Source organism: Embiotoca jacksoni, unplaced genomic scaffold (assembly GCF_022577435.1).
Source record: "Embiotoca jacksoni isolate LCO1_2020_lvr unplaced genomic scaffold, fEmbJac1.0.p SCAF_12, whole genome shotgun sequence".
Classification (NCBI taxonomy): domain Eukaryota; kingdom Metazoa; phylum Chordata; class Actinopteri; family Embiotocidae; genus Embiotoca; species Embiotoca jacksoni.
In genome coordinates this window covers 10,416,262-10,441,583 of record NW_027185252.1, presented here as the reverse complement: position 1 = coordinate 10,441,583, position 25,322 = coordinate 10,416,262, and the positions used below count along the sequence as shown (strand labels likewise).

At 43.4% G+C, this 25,322-nt stretch overlaps 1 protein-coding gene across 4 annotated transcripts in view; it reads left to right on the top strand.

Annotated features, from left to right (window-relative positions):
• Window positions 1–25,322, top strand: part of slit1a (slit homolog 1a (Drosophila)) — a 90,451-nt gene that overhangs the window by 30,065 nt on the left and 35,064 nt on the right. For all 4 annotated transcript variants that reach the window (XM_069144710.1, XM_069144708.1, XM_069144709.1 and 1 more), the window contains exons 5-8: window positions 20,534–20,605; window positions 21,473–21,544; window positions 22,633–22,704; window positions 23,501–23,664. In XM_069144710.1, coding sequence (XP_069000811.1) covers window positions 20,534–20,605; window positions 21,473–21,544; window positions 22,633–22,704; window positions 23,501–23,664 — 380 coding nt within the window. The remainder of the gene's footprint in view (window positions 1–20,533; window positions 20,606–21,472; window positions 21,545–22,632; window positions 22,705–23,500; window positions 23,665–25,322) is intronic.

Genomic DNA, 25,322 nt, shown 5'->3' with positions numbered 1-25,322 from the left:
ACGCACGACACGAGGCAGGAGGTAGAAACAGAAGGCGAGCTTTACTTACAAAAGCTGCTAAGCAAAAACAGAAGGGGAGCTGATGAAAAAACAAAACAAAAAAATCAGGGAAGAAACTGACATCTAACAACAGTAGGAGAAGACACTAGAAAAAAACGTCAGGAAAGCAATAATACCGCGTGACAGAACGACATATGACAATCTGGCCACTTAAAAGTGGAGAGAGAGGAACTTGTGAACACGTGGTTACAACATGGGAAGTCGTGTGCATGGTTTGATTGGCTTTAAAATGGTTAAGTCGCAAGAACATCACTGAGACAATGGCAACATGGAGTCTACCAATTTAGCAAGCTACCAGGCGAGTAATGTAATGCAGGAAAGGCAAAGAGGGAGAACAAGGCCATTGGGAACATCATCATTTTCGGACGACTAAAAGTACAATTTATTAACTTAACAACGAAAGATTAACTTCACCATTGCATGAAATGTCAGCAAACACATCATAACTCATGGACGGGCAGCTTTAAGAAAATTCCAAAGTCCGAGATTGTGATTCCCACAAGAGGGCAGAGTTTATATGGACTCTTCTCATGAACACGGTAAATACGACCCCATTTGAAGGCAGCATTTATATTTATACAGGGGCTGATTGGATGATAAGACACAAGTCAGTGTGAAATCTGGCAGGAAAAGACACAAAGCAAGCAAGTAAACACACCAAAACACATGGGGTGAGTGATTACAAATAAAACAGGAAATATAACATTATAGTCCATGTGGTGCATGTGACAGCGGGGTTAGCTGAAAACCCCTGTTCTCTAATATCATCCAGTTAGGCTGTATATCCCTGTGCCCTGAGAGCAAAACCATTAATGACTGTTTTACCCCCAAATTATGCTTCATTAAGGATGACTCACTGTCAGTGTTATGTGTCTGAGTCACCAGTGTGTGTTTTATTTAACTTTTAAGCACAAGCTAGAGGCGAACATTTCCTCTTCTGTCTGTCTGTCTGTCCCTCCCACTACCTTTGTCTCTTCCTTTTGCGTTAAAGTGTGTCACAGCTGTCTGTTTTGTCCCGGCAAAAACATGAGAAGCGACCAGCTTGCACCCAGAATGGATTTTGCAATCCACTGCAGAAAAGGTCTGTGGTTGCTGTGCAAAAAAAAGTATTCCCTCGGGAATCTGTTTTCCTCCTGCAGCGTCTGCATGTGTGTGTTCCAAAACCAACCATGGAGCTAAAATTGTTGCAAATTACCAGCTAAATCGCTGCCTTGTGTCCTCAGCACTCATAATGAGTCAGTAGGAATGTGATCTCCTCACCTGAGCTGTAACCGATAGCAGATATAAAGGGGATCAAACGTGTGCGTGCAGAGGGAGAAGAAGACGGCCTGGCACTGTGGAGGGCATACCTGTGCTAAGAGGCAGGGTGTGTCAGGCCTCTCAGGGTTCAGAGCTCTGACAAAACCACAGCGGTAATGCAGCAGAAAACGACTCCAGAAACTGGCATATGAACTTGGAATCAGTGTGATATTGGGAGGCTGCTTTCGGAGCCTTTCACAGTTTCCGGAAGAGTCATTAAGGAATCATTGAGTGCGGGTGCAGAGAGATTCATATTCATGGATTTCATCAAAACAAGTTATTAAAAGCGGCCAATGCATTCATATAGTGGGTCGGCTGAATTCATCCGTTGGGCTGCATTGATGTGGTGTTGACCCCGGACCAGCGTGCACTGCTGTCAGTGTGGCTTTGTTGATAGTGCCGTAACCTTTCTTTGTGCCCATGTTTGGGCCAGTAACCTTGCTTTGTGTCGCTGTGTGTATCTGGGTGTAGTGCGACTCCCCTTCTCCATAAATCACTGTCAGATTCCAATGGTACAAAACAAAGCCCTCGCTCGAAGCTTGGATAATAGGGTTGTTGGTGTGTATGTGTGTGTGTGTACCCATACGTTCACGTGTGTCTAGCCTGTTGCCCTTCATTTACCAATCAGCGCCGCACCGAGTTTATGAAAATTCATTGAGTGTGAGATGAGCTTTTTTTTGCAGAAGAATATTGCACGAAATGCAGCATTGGGTGACAAAACCCTCCATCGATTTTAAGGAAAGAAGGAGGGGAGGGGAGGGGGTAGAAAGACAGGGGTGAGGGAATGAGGTTGATCGCTGGTGCGTGATGGAATAAACTGCAGAATTTCTGTCACTGCGTGTGTGACTGTGTGTGTATGTCACACACAGGGGTCTAATAAATAAATGATGTTTGAAATGAGAGCAGCTCTCCCTAGACCATCTCCTCACTTCATGAGAAGTGCTTGTTTACAACTCCACACAGACTCATACTGTACACACACACACACACACACACACACACACACACACACACACACACACACACACAATGCACATTGCATCTATGGATAGATCTGAGGAACATACTGTTGCTCTCCTCTCCAGGAACATGTCTGTCCTGTGAGCGTCTGAGTGTGTGTTCCCACTTTCAGGCCTCCGTCGCATTACACTCTGAATTCCATCCGTGTTGATGGTGAAGGGATGGGAAGCATTACTGTGCAGGCCAAAGCAAACACACACACACACACACACACACACACACACACACACACACACACACACACACACACACATATAAGCACCTACCTTGTGAGAGAAGCTGGAGAGCATTAGTGCGCTCAACAGAACAAACACGGTGATAAAGGCAGGATTTGGGCAAATTCTAATGGGAGGAAGCAGTGGGGCAGGGAGAGGATTTACCCCTGGTATCCCCCGCAGGCCCGGGCATGACAGAAGCCCCGGGTTTGGTAACCAAACAGTGTGTGGTGCTGACTCACAGATCCTGTGTTTGCTCTGCGGGCTGTCCTAACATATCATTACTTCTCTTAGGAAAGGCACCCTTCTACTCAGGAGAGACGGCTCACTACTTTCCAGACAAAACCTGACCTTTTACTTTCTCCTGGCGGTAAATGAACCAGTGCCTTCCTCGATGAGCTGTGAGTGGAAATGAGAGGTGGTGGTGGTGGTGGTGGTGAGGTGCTTGTGGTAGTGAGAGGGAAGGGGATTCATGGGTGTCAAGGAGAGGGCAGTTGTTGCACAGAAAATTCCCACAGTTTCATTGTTTTTGGAAGATTTTCAAACATCCCATTTCTAGGCAACTGCAGCAAAGGTCAAAATGGAGGAAGGAAGAAGAGAACAAGAGAGGAGATGGAGATGGAGAGCGAGAGGGAGAGATGGGTTGGTGGTACGGGATACAGCCGTGGAATGCTGCAGTGGTTTTAATTACAGACAGAGGAATCGGCTTTTTAAATATTTAGAGTACAGATGATCTCTCTGGCTGCATATGTTGGTGTGTATGCGGCTGTGTGTGTGTGTGTGTGTGTGTGTGTGTGTGTGTGTGTGTGTGTGTGTGTGTGTGTGTGTGTGTGTGTGTGTGTGTGTGTGTGTGTGTGTGTGTACGCGCGCGTGCGCGTGCGCTTGTTTTTTGTGGATGCTTGTGTGGGGGGCATTACATGTGTTGGGTATGCAATGAGTTTGAGGAAGCAGCACAACATGTGAACTGCAACGTCACTTTTTTGTTGTTTTATTAAATTTGGTAATTTTCATGCTTTCAGTTACGTTTCATTATTATTCATTTTGAGTTCCAAAACTATCAGTGATAATTATGAAGGCAAAACAGGCTGTTTTGTTTGGTCCTGAAACCGTGTTCATTGTAATAAGTATAGAAAACTGTACACAAATTTTCATTCAGTTTTCGTCTTGATTATGTATCGCTCTGATATTTGCTGATCTACATAACAATGACATTTCTATGAGGATGCTTTTGTTAAAAAGCTAAATACTGACGTAGGAAAAGTGTTTAATTTTTAGTAAATAAAAGGAAATCATGTTTCTTACACTAAAAAAGTGCAAAAGGTTGACATCAGATTTTAGCATTCGGGCAGAACTAATCTTATCTACCAGATTGACTTCACTGAAACTAACAGGCCATCAAAAAAACGGGGAGAAGCAGCTATAAATGAGATGCAGTGGAAGATAAAGCAAAACACAAAAGACAGAGGTAATATTCAAGAAGTGGTTCGGAGGTGTTAAGTGCTAGATCTTGACAATGTGGGTCATGTTGTTATAGACAAGCTTGAACTGCTCTCACTGATTTAGCTCTCCGGTCGGCTGCATCTGTCTGACTGACGTGAGGGTGCAAAAGCATACAAGGGCTGTAATCTCCTAATCATTAAACAGGGACCTGCAGGATGTGAAGAGATGGGACTGCTGTCTGCGAGCACTAAGCCAGAGGAAGCTGGGATGCCAGAGTTAAGTGGAGCCATATCCTCCTTGCGTTTGTGAGGGGGGCTGCTCTTGTTAAATGGGTGCTATCACGAGTGAACGTTCTCTCAGTCTCTTGCTGTATTGTGTGTTTATTCAGAGCGATGCCAAAGCCAGTCCAGACTTCAAATGGCAAATAGGGTTGTAATTTCAAGGCATCGCGGCGTTGTGCAGGCTCACATTGATCTGTCATTGACAAAGTTAATGAGCGTGGACATGAGGCAGAGTCTCACCACAAAGACATCAAAGTGCCGCTGCACTGACTGGCCCGCTGTGAAACTGGCCTTTAGGCAGACACCCAGGCTGCCTCAGCCCCTCACTCCCCAGGAGGCGAGAAGGGTGAGGGGAGGGCACGGAGGTGGAGAGGATCTTGGCAAACTTCTTGGTAAGAAGTTTGTATGTCTCCATCCTTTTCTCTCCGTGTCCTCTCCGTCTCACACAGAGGCACACGTTTTTGCCGCATGTTTGGCACGTGAATGTGCTTCCAAACAGGTTCATTTGCGGAGTAGCGGAAAACCTTTGTGCAGCAAACAAGATTCTTAGATTTGATACTCTGCCTCTGCTCACCACCTGCTGCTTGGGAACCTGCTGGCTACACACACACACACGCACACACACACACGTACGCACGCACGCACACGCGCGCACACGCGCACACGCACACGCACGCATACAGACGCACGCATACGAGCACAAAAGTCTTGCTACTAGGTAACCTGCTGGCTATCTGCCTTTTCATTCCTTTCTGTCAACAGCAAATAAGAGAAGGGGGAAAAAGCAAAATCCAAGAACAAATATTAGCCTATGCAGACAAAGGCATTCCAGACAGGGTTTTCACTCTCATTCGCTCATCCTTAAAGTCCCATCTTCCTCCTTCCCTCCATCTCTCCCCACCTCCTCCCCTCACACTGCCACTCCTGTTCCTGCCTTTATTTCCGCCCAAGGTCTCCCTTTTCAGCTCGGAGCGAGGCATTTCTGCTGCTATTATCACTTTTGAAATGCTATCTGACTTATTATGACAGAATGCGTCTTTGTATTTGTGTACATGCAGAAGCGTTTGAAGTGTCAGTGACGTGTCTCACGCAGTACACTGAAAACACATCAATATAAACGTGGAGGTAAAAACAGCATGTTTTGGAGTACTTAAGGAGATTTCAAATTTTGGGCAAGTGAAGTTGTTCAGTCGATCCAAAGTTGAGTTTATATTGAAGACTATTACTTTTTTATTTGTTGGAAATTCCTTGCTGAACATTTTGTGACATTTTATTTGTTTAAGTGAACACAAATAAAACAAAACTATGCTTTTTATTTTGAACAAATGCCACAGCTCGTCTCCATTTGGTTTTGATCATTCAGGCTGGTTGATGTGCTCTCTAACACACTTTAGCTCAGCAGATAAAATCACTGCAAACTGATACAGTCAGCTAAAATAAAGTAAATCCATTAATCAAGGTTAAAACTGAAACTAGTAAGACAAGGCGTGGATGAAGAGTTTTGATTGATTGATGGATTGATTGCTAACATTTTAGGGGGCATTCTCCCCTTACCTACACCGCCCATGTTTTCCCAGCTTTTTAGTAGTCCTCCTCCCGTTTGTCGTCTTCTTCCCTCCCTTGCCTCTGGGGGTTCAGATGTCATTCTCATCCTTGTCAAAGGAGTCTAATGGATCGGTCACGCTCAGGGCCCTCCCAGCCTGACTCACAGAGCCCGGGTGAAAGGTCATGGCTAGGGTGAGATAGAAACCGCGGGGTGAGGCCATACGCTCGGCTGTTCCCAGCCGCATGTGTGTCTACATTTCAGCGTTTATGCGTGTTATTTTCTCTGTAAACACTTCTGTACCAGTATGCCGGGTATTTGAGGGGGGACGATTTGCACAGAGCAGTAAAATACAGCAAAGAAAATAAATAGCGAAGTTCAGGTACAGGATGTAGCGTTGTCAGGTAAGCATACAAATGTGTACTTACACACACACATTCCCTGCGTCTGGCATATCCATCATTGCCTCTCGGGGCCTCCTGTTCTTTGCAGAGGTCAGAGTTGAAAATGGTAGAGAGGACGCCTACATAGAGTACGTGTGTGTGTGTGTGTGTGTGTGTGTGTGTGTGTGTGTGTGTGTGTGTGTGTGTGTGTGTGTGTGTGTGTGTGTGTGTGTGTGTGTGTGTGTGTGTGTGTGTGTGTGTGGCTGCCAGATCTGTGCTCAGCTTCAGTGTTGATTAGGTCTAGACCAGTGGGATGATCTATTGCCATCATAAGAAACACAAACCAAATGTATGTCTGGCAACAAGGCAAGTCAACACATATGATGATATATAGCTTGAAGTTCTGAGGGTCAGCTGCACTTTTTCTCCAAACAGTTGATGGTCTTTCTTGTGGTTTTTTTTGGTAGTGTCAGGATTTTCTTTTAGTCAGATCCTTATTTTTCCCATGACACAGATATGATATAGTAAATGGCAGCAGGCGTCATTAATGCAGAGCACATTTCAACACGGCAGTTGCAAATTTCTTTTGTTTCCTATTTGATCTGGTTGCCTTTTTATATTGTCAGCCTATTGTGTCCTGTTCTCCCCCTGCATCTTTATTATCCTTTGTTTCTCCTCCACCACCTCCTCCTCCTCCCCCACCTCCCCCTCCCACTGACTTTTCTCTCTCCCTCTTTCCTGGGTGGTGAGTTTTAATTTCATGCCCCCTGCTCTGGCAGTTAGTCCGTTAGTGAGTGCCAGGCTGGCTTTGTGACACACAGTCTCCTTAGGGGCTCTCTGTCACACACACACACACACACACACACACACACACACACACACACACACGTATGCATGCGCTCAGCCCCGGGCTATGCGTCGGCATCCATGCAGAACTTATGGCAATAAAATGATCCAGAAGTTGTTTTCAAGAGCACACAAAGACACATGCCAGAGACGTGATTACACAAGCAAGCTCAGTGGCATGTTAGTTCAACTTGAGCAAATGGACTTGATTCAGTGTTCACACATGGAACAAAAAGCCACTGTGTTCCCACTTATCCATCATAACTGTCATTGTTTCAGTAATTTATCTGAAGGTATTGGCCTCATCTGGCTCACGACAGCATGCTAACTGTACTGGCATGCATTCATTAATCCAGCAGACAACTCTGAGCCCTAGGGAGTAATCAGTCGTTATGCAAATGCTTGTGGATGATGATGGATGTGCTTCAGCCTCTCATTGTGTTGGACTCTGTTGGAGAAGGGAAATACGGTTTCCTTCATTCAGGGATATATCTGTGTGTGAGTGTGTCTGCATGTTGGAGTGTGTATTTGGCCCTTGCAGTAATAATCCATGCCTTTCGGCTGCACCTCTGCAAGGGTTCATTAATCCTGAAAGCATAGTCTGGCCTCATCTTTATCTCCTGAGCATTGCAGATCACATCTGCTGCTCCAGGCTGGTCACTCAATAATGAACACACCTCAAGGCCATATGCGGCGCTTCTAAAATATTTTAAGGAATGCAAGTGGATAATATCACATACCGAATGAGTAAAAGATAGAATTTTTTTGTCTTAAAGAGACATTTGACACAAAAACTATTTTTACTCTTTATGGCATCAAACCATGCAAGTACTTTTGGATATCTGCTCTTAGGTTTGTGCTGCCAATCAAATTTAAAGGAGGTGAATGTTTAATTTGTGCAAATCGAAGCATCGACAATTACATGAGCAATTTCCAAGGGAACTCCTTTTACCAATGAAATAGTCGTGGTAACATTAAGAAAAATACGTTGAAACTTCTTGTTGGTCAGACTGAATAATTTGATCCACAAGCAGAAACTGTTGTTCCAAACTGTTGTCTGTCTGTCACTGTGGTGGTTGTAAAGTTTGCTTCGCTCACTCCCTACTTACACTGCATGTGGTCTGTCAGTGTGGGAGGATGAGGGTATTGGAGAACAGGGTAAACATCCAGAGCAGTCACTAATGTCCATTGTTAAGCTCTTTTTCTCAGGATGACTCCCACCCACTGCAGCACAGCTGGGACCAACTCCATTGTCCTCTCCTTCCTCTGCCAGCCTCAGCCGTCCTCTCACAAACAGAACACACACACACACACACACACACACACACACACACACACACACACACACACACACACACAGGCTGCCCTCGAGGCTTAGTCACAATTCCAGCTGGGTACCTGTTTTGTCTCCTAGCAACTGGCACCTCTGCAATTTCTGGCCTTCACCTTTATTCCGGACTAAGAACCCATCCTAACACACACACACACACACACACACACACACACACACACACACACACACACACACACACACACACACACACACGTACACACACTCAGATGAGAGGTGGGTTTGGAGTTGAGGCCGGGTAAAATTGAATCTGAAAAGTATTGGGCTGTTAGCTCTTGTGGAATGACTTTCTTTATGCAGGGAAGTTAATGAAGAACACTGATAGAAAATGAAAATGAAAGCCCTGAGGCTTTGATTCAGTCTCTCTGCAGTTCTAGTCCCAGTTTTCTCTCCTTCAAATTGAAAAACCCACAAAAATAGTCTACTTTAACAAATGGCATTGATAGAGTAACTGAACAAAGGCATTGCCAGATATGTAAATGTGTTCAGACAAGAAAAGTTGCTGTAACCAAAACAAACATGTGAACCAAATCTAATAAACATTTAAATAAGACAACACCAATGTTAACTCTACTTTCAGTCATCGTTGCATTTGCAGTTATATATATTCTAAGAAAAAATATTCTACTACTTCTTCCTGTCATGTTGGACTGATGGCAGACTGGACACTATTGTGACTCACTATTGTCTCCTGAGGTGTTGGGTGGGAGACAGGATGTCCCGGGGCTAGCTGGTTAGCATGCTAATTTCAATACATCTCAGCAATACTAGACATCTTTGATATAGGATTCAAACTGTGATTTCTTCAGATTCTATGTATAATTTTAGCTCATTTGGAGTGTTTTAAACCAAAAATCTGGCATATTGCACCTTTAAGACAAATAAAAGATTAAAAACATACTTTTACAGAATTAATGCATGTATTGCTGGTTTGTAAGTTTAGCTGTTTGCTCTCCTGACAGCCACATGTAATATTCATGAAAGATATCCATAGGCTCAGAGACCTTGTAGTTATTTATTCATAGCTTGAGGAATACTTTTACTGACCTCTGACATGTGCACACCTGTCAGAGGAAGGAAATGCTGCCTCCTCAAATCTGTTCACATACACACAAACACAAAGTGCTGGCTGACCAGTGTCTAACCTTACCTCTTTACTTATGTAATAGGCTGTCTGGGACAAGCAGTGCAGTCTGGTTGAGCAGATGGAGATGCAAAGTCCCTGAACGCTCTTGAGCATACAGGATATATATCAAATCACACACTCTTTCATTCTTGCCCGGGTAACTTTCTCTCATATGCGTCCACTGTACATGATCTGCGCATCAGCTGTGTTTTCCTTCATTAAAAGTCACGAGAATCAGCATATGCTTGTGCATCTAACTGCTGAAAAGGTTTTTCCCATCTAAGAAAACACAACAATAAAGTTTACACGCAGTTGTTACACAGTAAGTTTTTCCATAGGCCTAGTTGTTAAAGTCTTCAGAAATGTAACAAACAAGGTCTGTGGCAATTGCAGAGATGCTGTTCTATGACCTTGGGCTGCTTGTTATTTTTCTTAGACTAGTGTCTGATGCGACGGCCCAGTGGTGCAGTGGTTAGCATTGTCGCCTCACAGCAAAAAGGCTCTGGGTTTGTTTCCCGGGCCTGGGCCTTTCTGTGTGGAGTTTGAATGTTTTCCCTGTGCTTGGGTGGGTTCTCTCCAGGTACTTTGGCTTCCTCCCACCATCCAAAAACATGCATTTCAGGTAATGAGACAAGTAAAACAAAACCTCAGTTGTATTTTTCATTTCAGGTACAAACATTTCATGAACTAATGTCCACTACAAAACCTTTTCTTGACTTATTAATAATCACAAAATGAATTAGAAAATTTGTCAATCGATAAAAAATGTAGATGTCAGCAACAATTTTGAAAATTATTGTGTTTAATTCCAAATATTCATTAGTGAGAGCTTCTAAAATGTGAAAATGTATTGATTCTTTGGTCTCCTATGTTAAGCTGAATGCACTTCTGTTTTGGACTGTTTCTCAAGCTATACAAGTTGTGTGCAATAGCTGCTCTTGTCTTCAGCCAACTCCTATAGAGTTTTGTGTATTTTGTGAATCATGGAGTGCAGCTATATGGGGAGGAGAGGACTGATTTACTGCTGATTACGTTGCGTGGGAGCGAAAGCGCATGTATGTATGGTCGTTCTTGTTTAGAAGGGTGTGCTTCTGTGCATGCGAGTGTGTCCTGTTAAAGATAAGGTGATATATGCCCGGGGTGAATTCTTGACTTCACGTCAGCCACTATGCACCTGTCTAATACATCATGGTGAGCAGGGGCCAGTGTAGGTAAATAAGGGAAGACTCTGCAGGCTTAATTGTTCCATCACTTCACCTCTATCTTCTGTGCTATGGGTCAACTAACTCCCACTCAGTGCAATGTGGCAGCAAGATGCATATGTACTGCATATTTAAGTCAATGCACACCCACAACATGCAAACATTTACAAACTGTAAATACGAAATAGGAAAAACTAGAGAGAAACGAATCAGAGGTTCAGAGAAGAAGTTGCTTATCCAACTACAACAGGAAGTGTTGAATGGAAGTCATGCATTTTTCTATTCCAATAATTTCTATTTAGAGGTGTCCTTGACTTTGTATCTTTGCATGTACCTTTGGGCTGTTGTTAAGTTTAGCTTTCAGAGGGATTTGCAGAGAGTACAGGTGTGATATAAAGGTAGCTATACTCTGCTCACCTTGCCTCTGGCTTCGTCCTCCCCTCTCCTCTCCTGATACTTTACATGTGTGACGGCGACTGTGAGCAGTTAAAAGTAATAACTGGGAGATTTCACTTTCGATTTCAGTCACTCTAGAGAATAGAAAAGAGTTTTATACATGTTCTTTAGAGGAAGGCAGAGGAAACGAGAGGATGATCTTTGCGGGGGATCAATATGGTCAGCATTGATCAAATCTCCTGCTCACTGTGTTTCATGGTTTTTATTCTCTTTTCCCTCTCTGCGTCTTTGCATGGAGTCAATTAAGGGTCTTGAAGTGTTCAGTTTTCGTGTTGATTGAAATAGCTCCTGAATGTGTGTCTTAGTGACAGTCCTCTGATCTGGTATCAGCCGCCTGTGGTTAGGTGTGGTGGATCTGTCATCACAGTGTCTCAATAACACTGACCTCAGACCAGCGCTTCCAGGAAAAGCTGTCATCCGATCTTCAGGATCAGTTTTCCATTTTCTAGGTAGCCAGACATTCACAAAGAGGCATCTTTAACCAGTTTAGTAAGACCACACAGTGTGTGTGTGTGTGTGTGTGTGTGTGTGTGTGTGTGTGTGTGTGTGTGTGTGAGAGAGAGAGTGAGACTGGCCAACCAGATTGACTTTGTTGTCTTTCTAAATGGCTACCTCCTTCCCTCTTACCCCTGCCCTGACTCAGTGTAAAACATTAGTCCAATCTAGCAAAATGATTTCCAGGCTATTCTCAGAGATGGAGATCATTATTTCTGGCTTGGAGTGAGCCCGCTGGCTAATGTAGAGATAGGTAATGGCAGTGATAATGGACCTGTTGAGAGGTATGTTTTCCCTCACCCCTCCCTCCTTTTCCTCTCTGTTCTTCTCCCACTTTTCTATTGTCCAGCAGGTAGACAGCATGATGGATGGACAGGGCTTGTCTGCGTCCCTGTGCAAACCAGGGCTATCGTACACCCCGCTGTCTGTTGATAGTGCCTGTAAGCGGTTGTCATGATCGATGCCGCTCAGGCCTGCTCCATCACTCAGCTTGACTGCCAATGAAAGGCTTGGACACACTCAGAAACTCAAGTAGACATAATGGTAGGGGGAAATTAGGGTGAATCAAGAGCTTTGGAGAAAGTATAGATTTTCTCCCTTCTTTCTTTGCCTTGCTAATGCTTTCATTTGCTTCACGGGTGGCAGCCAAGCACGCAGCCAAATGTATGCGCTCATATGGGACTTTTAAGCCTACAAATACACAAAGACATCATGAATCATTTATAGTGAAAGAAGAGATGTGGGCAACAGTTAAACTAGCTCAGGCTTGATTCTCAATGTGTGTGTGTGTGTGTGTGTGTGTGTGTGTGTGTGTGTGTGAGTGTGTGTGTGTGAGTGTGTGTGTGTGTGTGTGTGTGTGTCTCTCTCTCTCTCTCTCTCTCTCTCTCTCTCTCTCTCTCTGTGTGTGTCTGTCAGCCCTCATGTGGACTTGATAAGTTCCTCTGACATTGTGTTTTCTCTTGGTGGTTGTTGAGTGTTCCAGTCTGGGAGCGCTGTGTGTTTCTCATTGGTCGGTGAGCTGTAGATGATTAGAGCGGAGTCCATCCATGAAATCCCCTTTAGGTCACATCGAAAAAGAGACAGTTTGCGGATGTGTGTGTATTATGAGAGCGGAGAGAAAGGGAGAGACAGAGGGTGTTGTGCTCGCTGCATTTTTCAACATCAGAATAAATCACGAAACCCTCTCCAGATGCGGCCAGATGGCCTCCATCCTCCTCTTTCAGCATGTGTAGAAGTGTAGGACATTCGAGGGTTAAACCTATAAATGAGCAGTTTTCTGAGACAGTCCGTGAGGTCTGTTGGAAATGAGATAATGCTGCTTGATGACTTATTTCCTGAACTCCATATAAATAAATATAGAAAGTGACACTGCAGAGGAAAGAAGGACTGAGTGAGGTGACATGCAGCTCTACTCATTTTTCTTCCCTGTTTGTACTAGTTTTGGTGGACTCATGTTGACATTAGCTTTCAAAAGAAATCAAAAAACAACAAAGGCAAACAGATGCCATTGAATTAGGCTGCCGACTGTATTAGCAAAGTGTTTGTTTTTCATTAGGATTCTTTGTAGAGCCTATATTTAGTCCCAGAAGCGAGACAAAGTGAGAAAGAGAAACTTTCTCTCCTGGGTTTTTGTGTGAGAGTATTCCTAAAGCAGCCTGTCTATTCTTCTCTTTTTAAAAGCAGCAGTTTCTTCTTTCCCTCTTATCAGGCCTCCTCCCACTGAGCTCCATCCAGCTCTCTCCTCTTCTTCTCATTTCCACCACAAAGGGACCAGAGAAACACCTTACACGTTCTGCTTGCTTGCATGTGCTATATCTGTCTGCCTGTGCATGATAATTTGTGTGAACATGAATGAAGGATTGTAGAGTTTAAGACTGTGTTTTGACCTGCAGATGATAATGGTAATCATGATGATGATGATGATGATGATGATAGTAGCGGTGGTGCCTGGCTCTCTTGTCCAGATTGCGCTGACTGCTGTGGAGGTACAAAACACTGAGAATAGACAGGAAAGAGGAAGTGAAAGGAGACGCGGCTAGGAGGCATGTTTATCATTTATTTTAGAGAGAAAGAAAGCAATATGTTAAGGTGTGGAGAGAGAAGGATGGGAGGAGTGAGAAGGAAGGCGCAGATACTCTTGGCCGCACACAGAAATACTCAGTCACTCTCTCCGGGCCACACACACACAAACGCACACACGCCTGCCTGTGTTTTGGCAAGTGCCCAAAGGCCTGGCAGCCTCGATCTATACTCCTTCTCACCTCATTCTTTTTATGATATCCTCCACTTTTAACACCTTCCCTCTTTCGTTATATACCTGACACTGTGGGTTTGTTGTCTTGTAACTCAACCAAAGACATGTCTACACATAAATGAGGCATGTCAACATAGACAGGATTTTAGTTTTTGTTGTTTTTTTCATATTTCAAGTGGGGATTCAAGCACTCATAAAGACATTTATCTTCGGGATATGAAAGAGGCAATTGTTTGTCCTCACATGGAGGCATGTATGTGAATGAATTCATGTGTATGTTTTCATTTGTGCATCAGAAGTAGTGTATTACGAACTCACAGACTTCCACGCCATGCAGACATGGCCTCAATCAAATGCTCTACTTCATGACTCTTCCTCCTTTTTCTTTTTATCCATCATTGTTTTTCTTTTGTGTGTGGGGCTGCATAGGCTGCAGCTTCTCCCATGACAGAGCTAATGGCTCCATTTGTACTCTATGTCTGACAGACTTATTATTAACTCCCTACTTCCCCTACCTGCACATATCTACTGTCTCCCATCACTGAAAGAGGCAGTTGTTTTTCAGTCTTTTTCGGAGTACAAGTGAAGCGTTCTGTAGTCAAATCACGTTATTAGAAAAATTCTATTAACTGCAGTATTCAGTTGACATGAAATGACATTTTAACATTTTGCGTTTTTAAATCAGTGGTTTTCTATGTACTGTATTTATAGATATGCAATTTGATTTAATTTGAAATTGAATTGGGTGTTCGGTGTTCAGGGTTCATGCTGGGCCTGCTTGTTTTTTAGTTTTTTTTGTTCTGGGATTTTACCAGGTCAGAGTCTCAAGTCAAAAGTCCCCGTCAAGACTTCATCATGTCCTCAGCTTTGCTGTTGGATAACTGCTACTGTATCATTCAGGGTTGAACTGCTAGGCTGGTGAAGTCCTGGTGGTGCTGATTACGTTTATGTATTCTGATACACAGAAAAACTGATAAATTTGTAACTTTTCAAAGCACAGTAGATGCTATAAAGTATTAATGAACATTTTAGGAATTACACTTCGAACACCGATTTGAACAAAATGTGGACATGAATAATTTGTATATGCTTGATTATTTGAATGCATTATTTGCAGTTGTATCTTGAGTCATTTTTTGGTACATATCCAGGTCCCGTAACTTCTCTCTAAAAGCCCACAGTTTGTGTGTGTGTCTACTTGTGGGTTTTGACCGTGCAGGGAGGAAGAAAGTAGTTAGCATTTAGTGGCAGCACACTGCCATTCTTTTAACAGCTCTCACACCTCATTAACTCTCTTAATGAGTAAGTAATCAGACACGTTCCCCTGTGCCTTTCTTCCTTTTTCTCCTTCTTTAAATGGAGGAATAAAATTAAGAGCATTTGGCAAGGGTAAACATTTTCTTATCGTACAATCAAATCAAGAAATCAAGAAAACAAACACTCTATTTTAGATGCACACACTTAAATAGGTGCACTTACTCTGGGACATCCACACAAGCACCATATAAGTACCGTTCTACTACTTTTAAAACAGTTTGAAATGTTTTGTTAGCGTCTCTGTAGGCACAGTAAATCTCAAAATGCGATAAAGTATAATGAGAGATGGATTGAAGAGACAGAGTGAAGAAGTGAGGGTAAAAACCTGTGAAACTTATAGTTTTCTTGGTGCTAGTTTGCTTCTAGTTTTCCTCCAATCATACTTCAGTGTAAAAATTCAAAATATTATTTAATCACTTTAAAAAGTTCAGTTCTTGCAAACCAGCTTTAGTTCACCTTTAAAACTGTGAGAAAAAACTTGAAATTGACATACTGATTTGAGCTAGTTTACCAGAAAAGTGCAAACAAAGACAGAGAGTAGGAGAAAGAAAGCCATCACAGTGAACAGTAGCTGTGGAGGGTCATTGAAGGAGAGACTGCATTGCAGAGTGCACACTTCAACATAAGAACTTAAACGGCCGTGTTTATTTTCCTTCAGTGAATCCTCTAAAACCAAGACAACAGAACATCAGATCATCAAGGCTGATGTATGATCCCATGTATCAACTGCTCTTGTCAGTCAAGTGTGGAGACATGAAGCAGGACGTGATGAAATCTTCGGGATATGAAAGAGGCAATTGTTTGTGCTCACATGGAGGCACGTATGTGAATGAGACCATGCGTATGTTTATATTTGTGCATCAGAAGTTGTATATTAAGAACCCACAGACTTCCACGCCGCAGGCAGCCTTGAGCTTTGAGGGGTTTAACCAGAAAAGGCTGTCTGTCCCTCAGGTGGTTGAGCTGCTGCAGCATCCCCAGAAACTCTTTTTTCTATCAAAAATAAAGATTGAATAATTAAAAGTGTGATTAACATACAGCTTGGTACAAAGTGCTATGCTAATGTCTTTACACTGCCTTTTTGATTGGTGGGATTATAATTATGCAGCCGCGCAAAAGTTATTTTTGTCATGCAGAGGAAAGTTGAAGTTGTGTACAGTATAAGTGCAACACACTGAGATAGAGATCAGAGGTTAATGATGTGAATCAGACAGGAACCAGACATTACCTTCAGTGTGCGGCTAATCTCCAGACCAGGCGCCTTGAGCTATGTCTGATAACATTGCTAATTATTCCAGATATAGACTCTGTGGGGTTTCTTGTAAACAGGCATATCAGTAGCTAAGTTTATTGTCAGGGCACTTTACACTGATTAAAACGATACCATTGTTTGAGGTCTTGTATAAGTGAAACCTTAAAAAGCCTGACCGCAGTGTGTTAGGGGCTGGAGTTCATGCTGTGAGGACACACCTGAAAACATGTGTGTTACCTCATCATTAGAGCAACAATGGGAATGAACTGTGAGCAACGTCACCTAAAGAGAGCCAGGCTACATTAATGAACTAGCTGCCCACTTGTAAGGAATGTAGTGCATTATGGTAAATCTAGACCAGGTCTAGGCTGTTTGAACACCGACATAGCCACACTCACTTTCGCTCACTCGGGCACTAGTTCACAAATCTGTAATGAAAAAAAGACTGGTAGGCATGCTGTGTGCAGGAAATAAGGAAACAAAAAGTCGCAGGTCTGACATCATTACAGCTCTCTGGATGCTTGGAGGCCTGGACTGACTGGGACTAGAGGCCACAGCCCTGCCTCAGGATATTCTTCATAGCATTGTAATGAGTGCATGGAAGGAGTCTCGGCACTGGCGAGAGCTGCGAAGCTTCGACGGTTTCCAAGAATCCTTTTACCCTGCTCAGAGCTATGCAAGTGGAGTGAAGTCTTGGGGTTATAATCTCTGCTCCTGCTTCTGATATTTAACTTGGTCAGCTCCTGCAGTACTTCACAATTTGACGACCCTGAGGTTAGCTAACTCCGACGCAATATACAGACGCACATTTTGAAAAGTGGGTGTTGGCCAGAAGCTGAAAAGCAGGATGATTTCATGAAGAATCAAAGGACAGAAAGGAAGTAAACTGTTGTTTTTTTGTATTATTATTATTTTTCTGTCATTTCTCACCATGCCAGTTTGGTTTTCAACCATGTTTGGGCTGCTGCACAAGTAACGCACTGTTGTGGTATTTGCTGAAGGGCTGTAACATCAGATTTACCGTCATGACTTAGTGTTGGAGACCACGGTGGCCTCTGTCCCTATTTTGTGGTGACTGTTCTCACATAATCATGTCTGTTTTTGAAGAGATCAGTGCTTCCCTGAAAATCAGCCTCCAAACTAATCAGAAATGTCAAATATCTCAGAGCCAACACAGTTGGGGCCGAGCTTAGAAAATACCAGTGAGGGGCAACCACAGACTATGTAAAATACAGCATGGTCTCCCACAGAAATGTCCTGTTTGCCGTTTTAAGAATGTGTAAATGCAGAAATGTTGCGTTGCTAAATTTAATTTTCGCTTTGGCTCTCGTAGGAGTTGAACCCGTCGATGAATCCTTAAAGGACACAGAAGACTGCAGACTCCAAACCATGACCACTGTGATTATTCTGTTAGATGTGACAGAGGAGAGAAATAACCAAGCCGAGGGAGAAAGGTGTTAGACATAAATTAGAGAATAGACAATTTTCTGGTGGGATAGATAGCATCTTTTGGGTTGCCACAGTTTTTTTGTTTTGTTTTTTTTGGGGGGGGGGCAGACCTACATTTTTAAAGTGACCCCCCATGAACTCAGTACCTAATCCAATCAAACAGCACCATAATTTGGAGTGTATAGATCACTCCAGCCAATCGTGTTAAAGTGTGCTAACAGGATTATGGGGGTTTTAGTGTGCGGATTCAACCCTAGAGCTTTCATTTTGCTACTTACACACATAGCATTGTATTCATATCATCACAGCCTTTCTGCCTTGTCTTGCATTCCAGCTATTCATGCCAGTCTCTGTCTCACTGTCTTTCTTCTTCTCCTCACACCTACTGTAACCTCTGGCACTCAAACAGTGGAGTCCTTGCACAACAATCTGTTAAAATTTCTCAGCGTAAGCCGGGAGTGAACACACACACAGAGAAAATACATCATGGCAGATGTCCGGGAGGGCAGAAGTCATTAACAGTGTTTCTGCAGTACTGCTCTTTGGCATCTTTATGTGTGTCATTGACTTTGTTGCGGTGAGGTGAGGAGAAGGTGAGAGGACTAATCAGTAATTAGGCAGAGTTCAGGGCCAGGTAGACCAAAAGCATTCCTCTCACATGGAGCCACTTTGATAAGAGGCACCAACATGGCCCGGGTGCCAGACTGACTCAGCTTTCCACTTTACACTCTGTTGGTTGTTTTGCCAAGGCAACAACAAAGGAGCTGCAGGGAGCATAACTGTTCTGGCTCCCATGCTTGCTTATTAGGCGACATGAAGCTGGTTTGATGTTTGGGATATGATCCTGCAAAATATGGCAGACGGACAGAATAGATAGATTATTCTTGTGTAATTGTCTAAATTGCCTGCCAACTGTGTTGCCTAACATCTTAGCAGATGTTATGCAGATCTGTTCAGGAAATATAACTGAAAAAGCTTGCATGGTAAAATTAGAATGTGCCATTAGATGGAATATTTATGTTCTCTTTGAACACAAGCCAGCAATGTGTGCGTTTCATTTGCACATCTGTGCATGCACGTCACATTTTTGTGCTTTCAGAACTGAATAAAACTGTTCATTCCCATGCAGTGTCATTGTCATTCTAGATACACAGCCATCTTTTAATGGAGTGAGACTGTAAACATGAAAAAAGTCCTAACAAGTTTCAGTAGGCTGCCAACACGCAGCTTGATCTCAATATTTCATCCCATGAAATCAAACACACAAATTCCATTTTTAATTGTGGTTTATTTGCAGTGGCCTGCTGAGTGCTCTTTTAATTTGCGCTGTACCGTAAAGACACAACCACCCATTCATTAGATCGATTGCACAACACAACTGCTGTGGCGTGTTTCACTCCCCCCTTTTGTGTCCCTCTGAAACAATGTCTGTGCAATATTCATTTCAAGGAAAGTTCTGGAAAGGATGACCCAGTGGGGACGCAATGTGAGACTCCTTGTCATCTCAGTCTTGGGAACTCATTTTAAAATTGCCCCATGGGGTTTTAGTGTAGATACTTGTTGTGTGTCTCATGCAATTGCGTGCTGTGGTGTGCATGAACATAAAAAAAAAAAGTAGGAGCCATCAAAGTCATAGGCAATATATTTGTCTTGTAGCTTTATAGATTCTCGTGTTGTGCTTTAGCCCCTCTGTGGGTGACCATAAGTGCTCTGTTTACATCCGTCCGAGCTGTGGGAGTCCTCCGTGCAGCCTCTCCTAGAGTTTCCCTGTGTGGTGTGTGAGTAGAAGAGGGGCAAAGCCTTTCTGAATCAGGTTAGCTCACCATTTAAACGGTAGACAAAGGACTCTGCTAATTAAAACTATGGCTACTTGTGTTTCACTCACTCTGCTTCCCTCCCCTCCTCTCTGACCCTCCCCTCTGCTCTCTCGCCCTCTTACTTTCCACACACATGCACTTTTCAAATGCCTAATTTGTACACATCGTTAAGCGCTGGACACACACACACACACAACCTAAAACGAAAAGATAATGTTCTTTGTGCCACAGCATTCATAATGAATCCACTGAGTCTCTGCCCTGCTGCCTGTTTGTTTGGTCTGTGTGCAGGCAGCAAGCCGGGCACGTCACATCAGAGCCTGGTCAAGGCGCAGTGCACAAATTATAGCATGAGTGAACACTAAATAATACAGCCACCAAAAAAATAACCACTCCATTGTGAGTAGAGTTCTCCATGCAGTACCACACCTCAGGGTGTTGGCACACATTGGAAAGAAAAAAAATTTGCACTTAGTTCTCCGTTCTGCACCGTTGAATGTGGTAAAAGAAGGAGTGACGCTAAATAAAGTGTGAATTCTGCTGGTTGAAAAGCATGCTTTAACCCTGGAAGTGACAGATTTACCAAGGAAGTTGTTGAAACATGTTAATGTTGCTTCCAAAGACAGAGTTGTATTGTACACAAAAATGCCCTGTCGAACCAAACAAACCAAACCAAGGCATCCTCGAGGATATGTTGTGTGTAACTGTATCCTTATTCTCTCCACAGTGATCTCAGCGAGAACTTCATCCAGTCCATTCCCAGAAAAGCATTCAGAGGAGCTACAGACATCAAAAACCTGTGAGTACCTCAGCCTCTCCAGCAGGGATGGATGTACGTAACCAGGCAATTAACAGTGATTATTGAATAATGATTGGTTAATAGAAGGTCAGCAAGTATCATAAAAAATGCCCATCACATGTTCCAACAGCCCATGATGATGTCTGAAAATGTGTTATTGACAGTCTGATACCCAAAGATTTTCAGTTTACCATCATGGAGGTTCAAGAAGAGGAGCTGAAAAAATACTTCATTGATCAAAGTAGTTGCTGAGTAATTCACTGTGAAATGACTAATTGGATTAATTGTTCTAGGTGCACCAGTAGATGATAGCTCTTGAAACCAGTGATGCAAAGTCAATGATTCAAAATTACATTGAAAGCTACTGGAAGTGAACAGCAGACAAGTGTTCTCTATTCACAACTCATTCAGTGTAATTCCAGCATTAAGACATTTTCTCTGGTCAGATTAATGATCTTCAGTGGGAGTTAAAGATAATGTGCGTATTGGTGAGTGTGCGCAGATTCAATTAGTTGGAGGCTGTATCACTTTGACTGAAAAGACTCACCACTTCACACACATGCAGGTCCCCAAAGATGCCTTGTAGCAACAGTGATTTACATCTATAGCAGAGTGTATTCACCATTCACACAGGGACACCGAGATTTACGAGGTGTATCGATGCAGATAAACAATCAGTAAAGTCCCCATCTGCTACTCTCGGGGTTGCATGAGCTGAGATGACTAAACCTGTATCGATTTACCATACTCCATCAGTGTACTACTTACTGTATCAATGATTACAACTACCCTACAGGGACACACAAAGATTGTGTAACGAAGCGTCTCTTTCTCTATCTCTCTCTTGTATGTGTGTGTGATCTGCAGCCAGCTGGATAAAAACCACATCAGCTGCATTGAGGATGGAGCCTTCAGAGCTCTGAGAGGCTTGGAAGTGCTGTAAGTATCTAAAATGATTTTATTCATACAGCCCAACCCTGCATTATTTCATTAAAGCACTTAGTTAGATTAAGACATTGTTTTTTCCCCCTGCTAATCACCATAACTAATATACACACTTAGCGCAGGGCTTGCTTATTATACCAAAATACCCCCCGTGGGCCTCATGAGGGGGCCGGCATCATGAAGACCGAGCTACATTAAGTCACAGTTGACAGCAGCGTTACCCTCCATCACATTAACACCCCCCCCACCCAGCTAGTACTCCACCTCCATCTAACCACCATCCAGCCCTGGGCGGGCAAATCCCATTCAAGTTTCCATCCTGCACACATTGTTGACCAAGCAATGCAGTTTTATAGCATTCAATTAATCATCTCTTGTCAAAAATCCTAATCACAGGCCTCCATCAGAGCTCCCCACCTGAAACAATGTAGACTAACAGTGCAGGCTGAGGGACAAAGGCACTTTGACAGCCTTGTTATTTTTTGAGACTGAAAGACGGTTGTGCATGTGTGTTTGTTGGGGGTGTAGGAGGTGTTGAAACAAAACAAAAAAACATTAAAGGCTGCTTTCATGGCACGGATAAATTGATGTAGTGCTCGGGTTATCATTATGGTGTAAGAGGGGATAGGGGGTTGTTTTGATGGGGTCTGTATGTATAGGTTTTATGGGGGAGGAGAACAGTTTGTGTTAAAAGGGGGAGCAGCTTGAAAAATGGTAAAGGGTTATTAGGCTGATTGAAATGACCTGATTCTCTTGCTGCAGCTGATGCCCAGGGTTCGACGGAGGTGTGTGCGTATTGTAAAAGTAGAGGCGCTTGTGATCAGGCCCGTGTGCGTGTATGCGTATGTGCATATCTGCATGCGTGGGAGGTGCGAGGGCTTCCCATCTGTGTGGAGCGAGGTGTTTTATTCCCAGTGGGCCACAAAGAGAGACGAGAAAAGAGACAGGAGAGGGGATAGATTTGGAAAGAGAGTGAATAGGAGAGGATGGGCGCAACAAAACTCGTTTTGAAGTGAATATTTTTCAAACGACTTTTCTCCCTGGCACTGACAATGTGACTTTTTGCTCTGTTCTTTTCACAGAACGCTGAACAACAACAACATCAGCAGCATCCCTGTCTCCAGCTTCAACCACATGCCCAAACTACGAACTTTGTAAGTCACAGCTACCCCATCACAATGCTCTCTACCTCTCTGGAGGTATTCTTTAAATAAAACTATTTCACATACATGCAGGCAAAAAGTAGAGAAAGGGCTGAAGTCTCATGTAATCCCAATGGGAGTAGACAGGTTCTGTGATTCCAGGCAACGCTGGGTAGCAGCCATAACCACAGAGTACCACAGAAGAGTCTGTAGCAATTCCAAGGGCCATTATCCCTTCAATCTAAAGACAACTGGCCCAGATATACACAAATAGCCCCAGAAGCCTATTGTGTATTGTGCATTGTATGTGATTACTAAATCTGAAATTATGCACAAATTAAAACAATTATGCCTGCTGAAACTCCGAGCCGTGACTCCATTGCTCTTGTGGTGACATTTTGGGCTTTCTCACTCCCAGTGGGGTCATATTAAATTGCTTTTCTGTTTGTGTGCACACTATGGTTCTGTGCACGTGGGTTTGCAAGTTAGCATACATGCTCCAGAGGTCCACCGCACCACGGCAAGAGCTATTCTGGACACACACAGAACTGCAGGAATGCAGTACTGGAGTACTTGGTTTAGACCTAAAGTCCTCTTTAGTGTCCCTCTTTTTTAGAATGTGCCATTTACAATCATCCATGTAGCATATCATTTAGTGTGTTTTGCCGCAGGGATTGGATGTGATGAGTTGAAGGAAAGAATAGACACTTTTTGTGCTATTTGTGTCTTCGGCTGGTGGTATTTTAGATAGCGAAAACAAAACTCTTTTGATGCATCAATTTAACAAAAATGTTCTCTCATTTAACAGCCGTCTCCACTCGAACAATCTGAACTGTGACTGTCATCTGGCCTGGCTCGCCCAGTGGCTCAGACAGAGGCCTACAATTGGTCTATTCACCCAGTGCACTGGCCCTCCTGAGCTCAGAGGACTCAATGTGGCAGAGGTACAGAAACATGAGTTCAGCTGCTCAGGTAAGATTTATGGAGTAACACCCCAAATCAAATTGTACTTCCTATTGTGTTTTTTGTTTATTTAGTAACTTACAAGCTTGAGTGACCGGGAAAGTATGTTTCACACCATCTCAAAAAGGGATAGGTACTTTAATCAGAAAAATTGTGACCTGTACTTATTCTCTCCCCGACCTCCTATCCCGATGTGTTTCTGTGTCAGTGTGTATTCACCTGGCAGCCATCTGACAACTCCTCTGCCCCCAGGCAACCTCACGGCTCTCCTCTTTCCATTGCATGTGTATCCAGCTTTTCGGAGCTGGCAGTGGTTCTAGGAAAATGCCCAACATATCTATAAAACACACAGCTGGAGCAAGGGCTGCCCCCGCTGACAGGAGAAACCCTCTCCTCAGTTGTCATTATTTACAGCCTCTCACCTCCTCACGCAAGGATTATTATGGCTTTGAAGTCACTGTTCCTCTCTTGCAATGTGTGTGTTGGAGAGAGCGAGCATGTGCTCGTGGGCGTGTCATGGCGTGCACTGGGGTTATCATATCCGGACAATGGAAAAACAGCATGAGAACCTCCACTCCCCACAAGGCCATCTCACTCGCAACACCAGCTGCGAGGGGTGTTTGTGTCTACGCTCGTGTGTGTGTTTGTGGGTGTGTGTACCTCTCTCTCCATGGGTTGTGATTTTTACGCAGCCATACGGCGTGACAGCACAGATCATTAACTATTCATCGCCCAGGGAAAGAGACTCAAAGCGTGGGAGTGTAACAATTCCAGATTCGAAAGGGAAGCATGGGGGTGTCAGGGAAACTTTGGTTTCTGGTAGGATACAGAGTCAAAAAGTTTAGGATTTGCAAAATGGGGAGCTGCAGTTTACGCAGCATAGCATGCAGATATTAGCTTTCACCATGTATGAATTTTAAAGGGGTGTTGTAGACTGACACCGATTGGTTCTGTGTGAGACTTAACAGCAAATCAGCATGAACAAAAAAACCTATTGCTGCGTATTTCTGTATATCTATGTGTGTAAGTACACAGTCATGCATTCAACACATGCACACCCACAAACACATACTCCCACTTTCTTCTTAGAGGATGAGTGGCCAGGAGTTGAACTCCCACAGAAAGACTCATTAGGGACTGGCTCGTTGGCACACACATATTGTATTTTTGATATTGTTCGATGTGGTTGTGCATGCATTTAGTTTGTGCTGTGACCAGGCCAGGCCACCTGCGGGGGATTTGGGGCTGGGTGGCGCGGTGCTGAAAGAGAGGAAGAAGAGGGAGAAAAGAGGCACATTGCTGTTGTGTTGTGAGAGGCAGGGGAAGGAAATCGGGGTACAGTATGTGTTATTCATCAATGCAAAAATATGATGAAATTCTGCAGCAGTCCCGGCATTATGACTCACTCACTGTCACTCCCAGTGTTCGGCTGGAAAGCATCACTATACTGTAAATTTTTGCCAGTAATGAGCAGACCAACACATTTACTGCCTGGCTTTGAGGAAAAATATTTTTCCAGGCACTCGTTTGTCATCATTCTCCTTTAAAGATCAAATTAAAGTTAAACAATCCACAATCTAGGGCTCATTATTTTCAGCTTGAAAAATCTAATTCTTAGTGAACACAAAACAGGGGAAAGCTAATTTTAAGAGTACTAAATCCAGGTG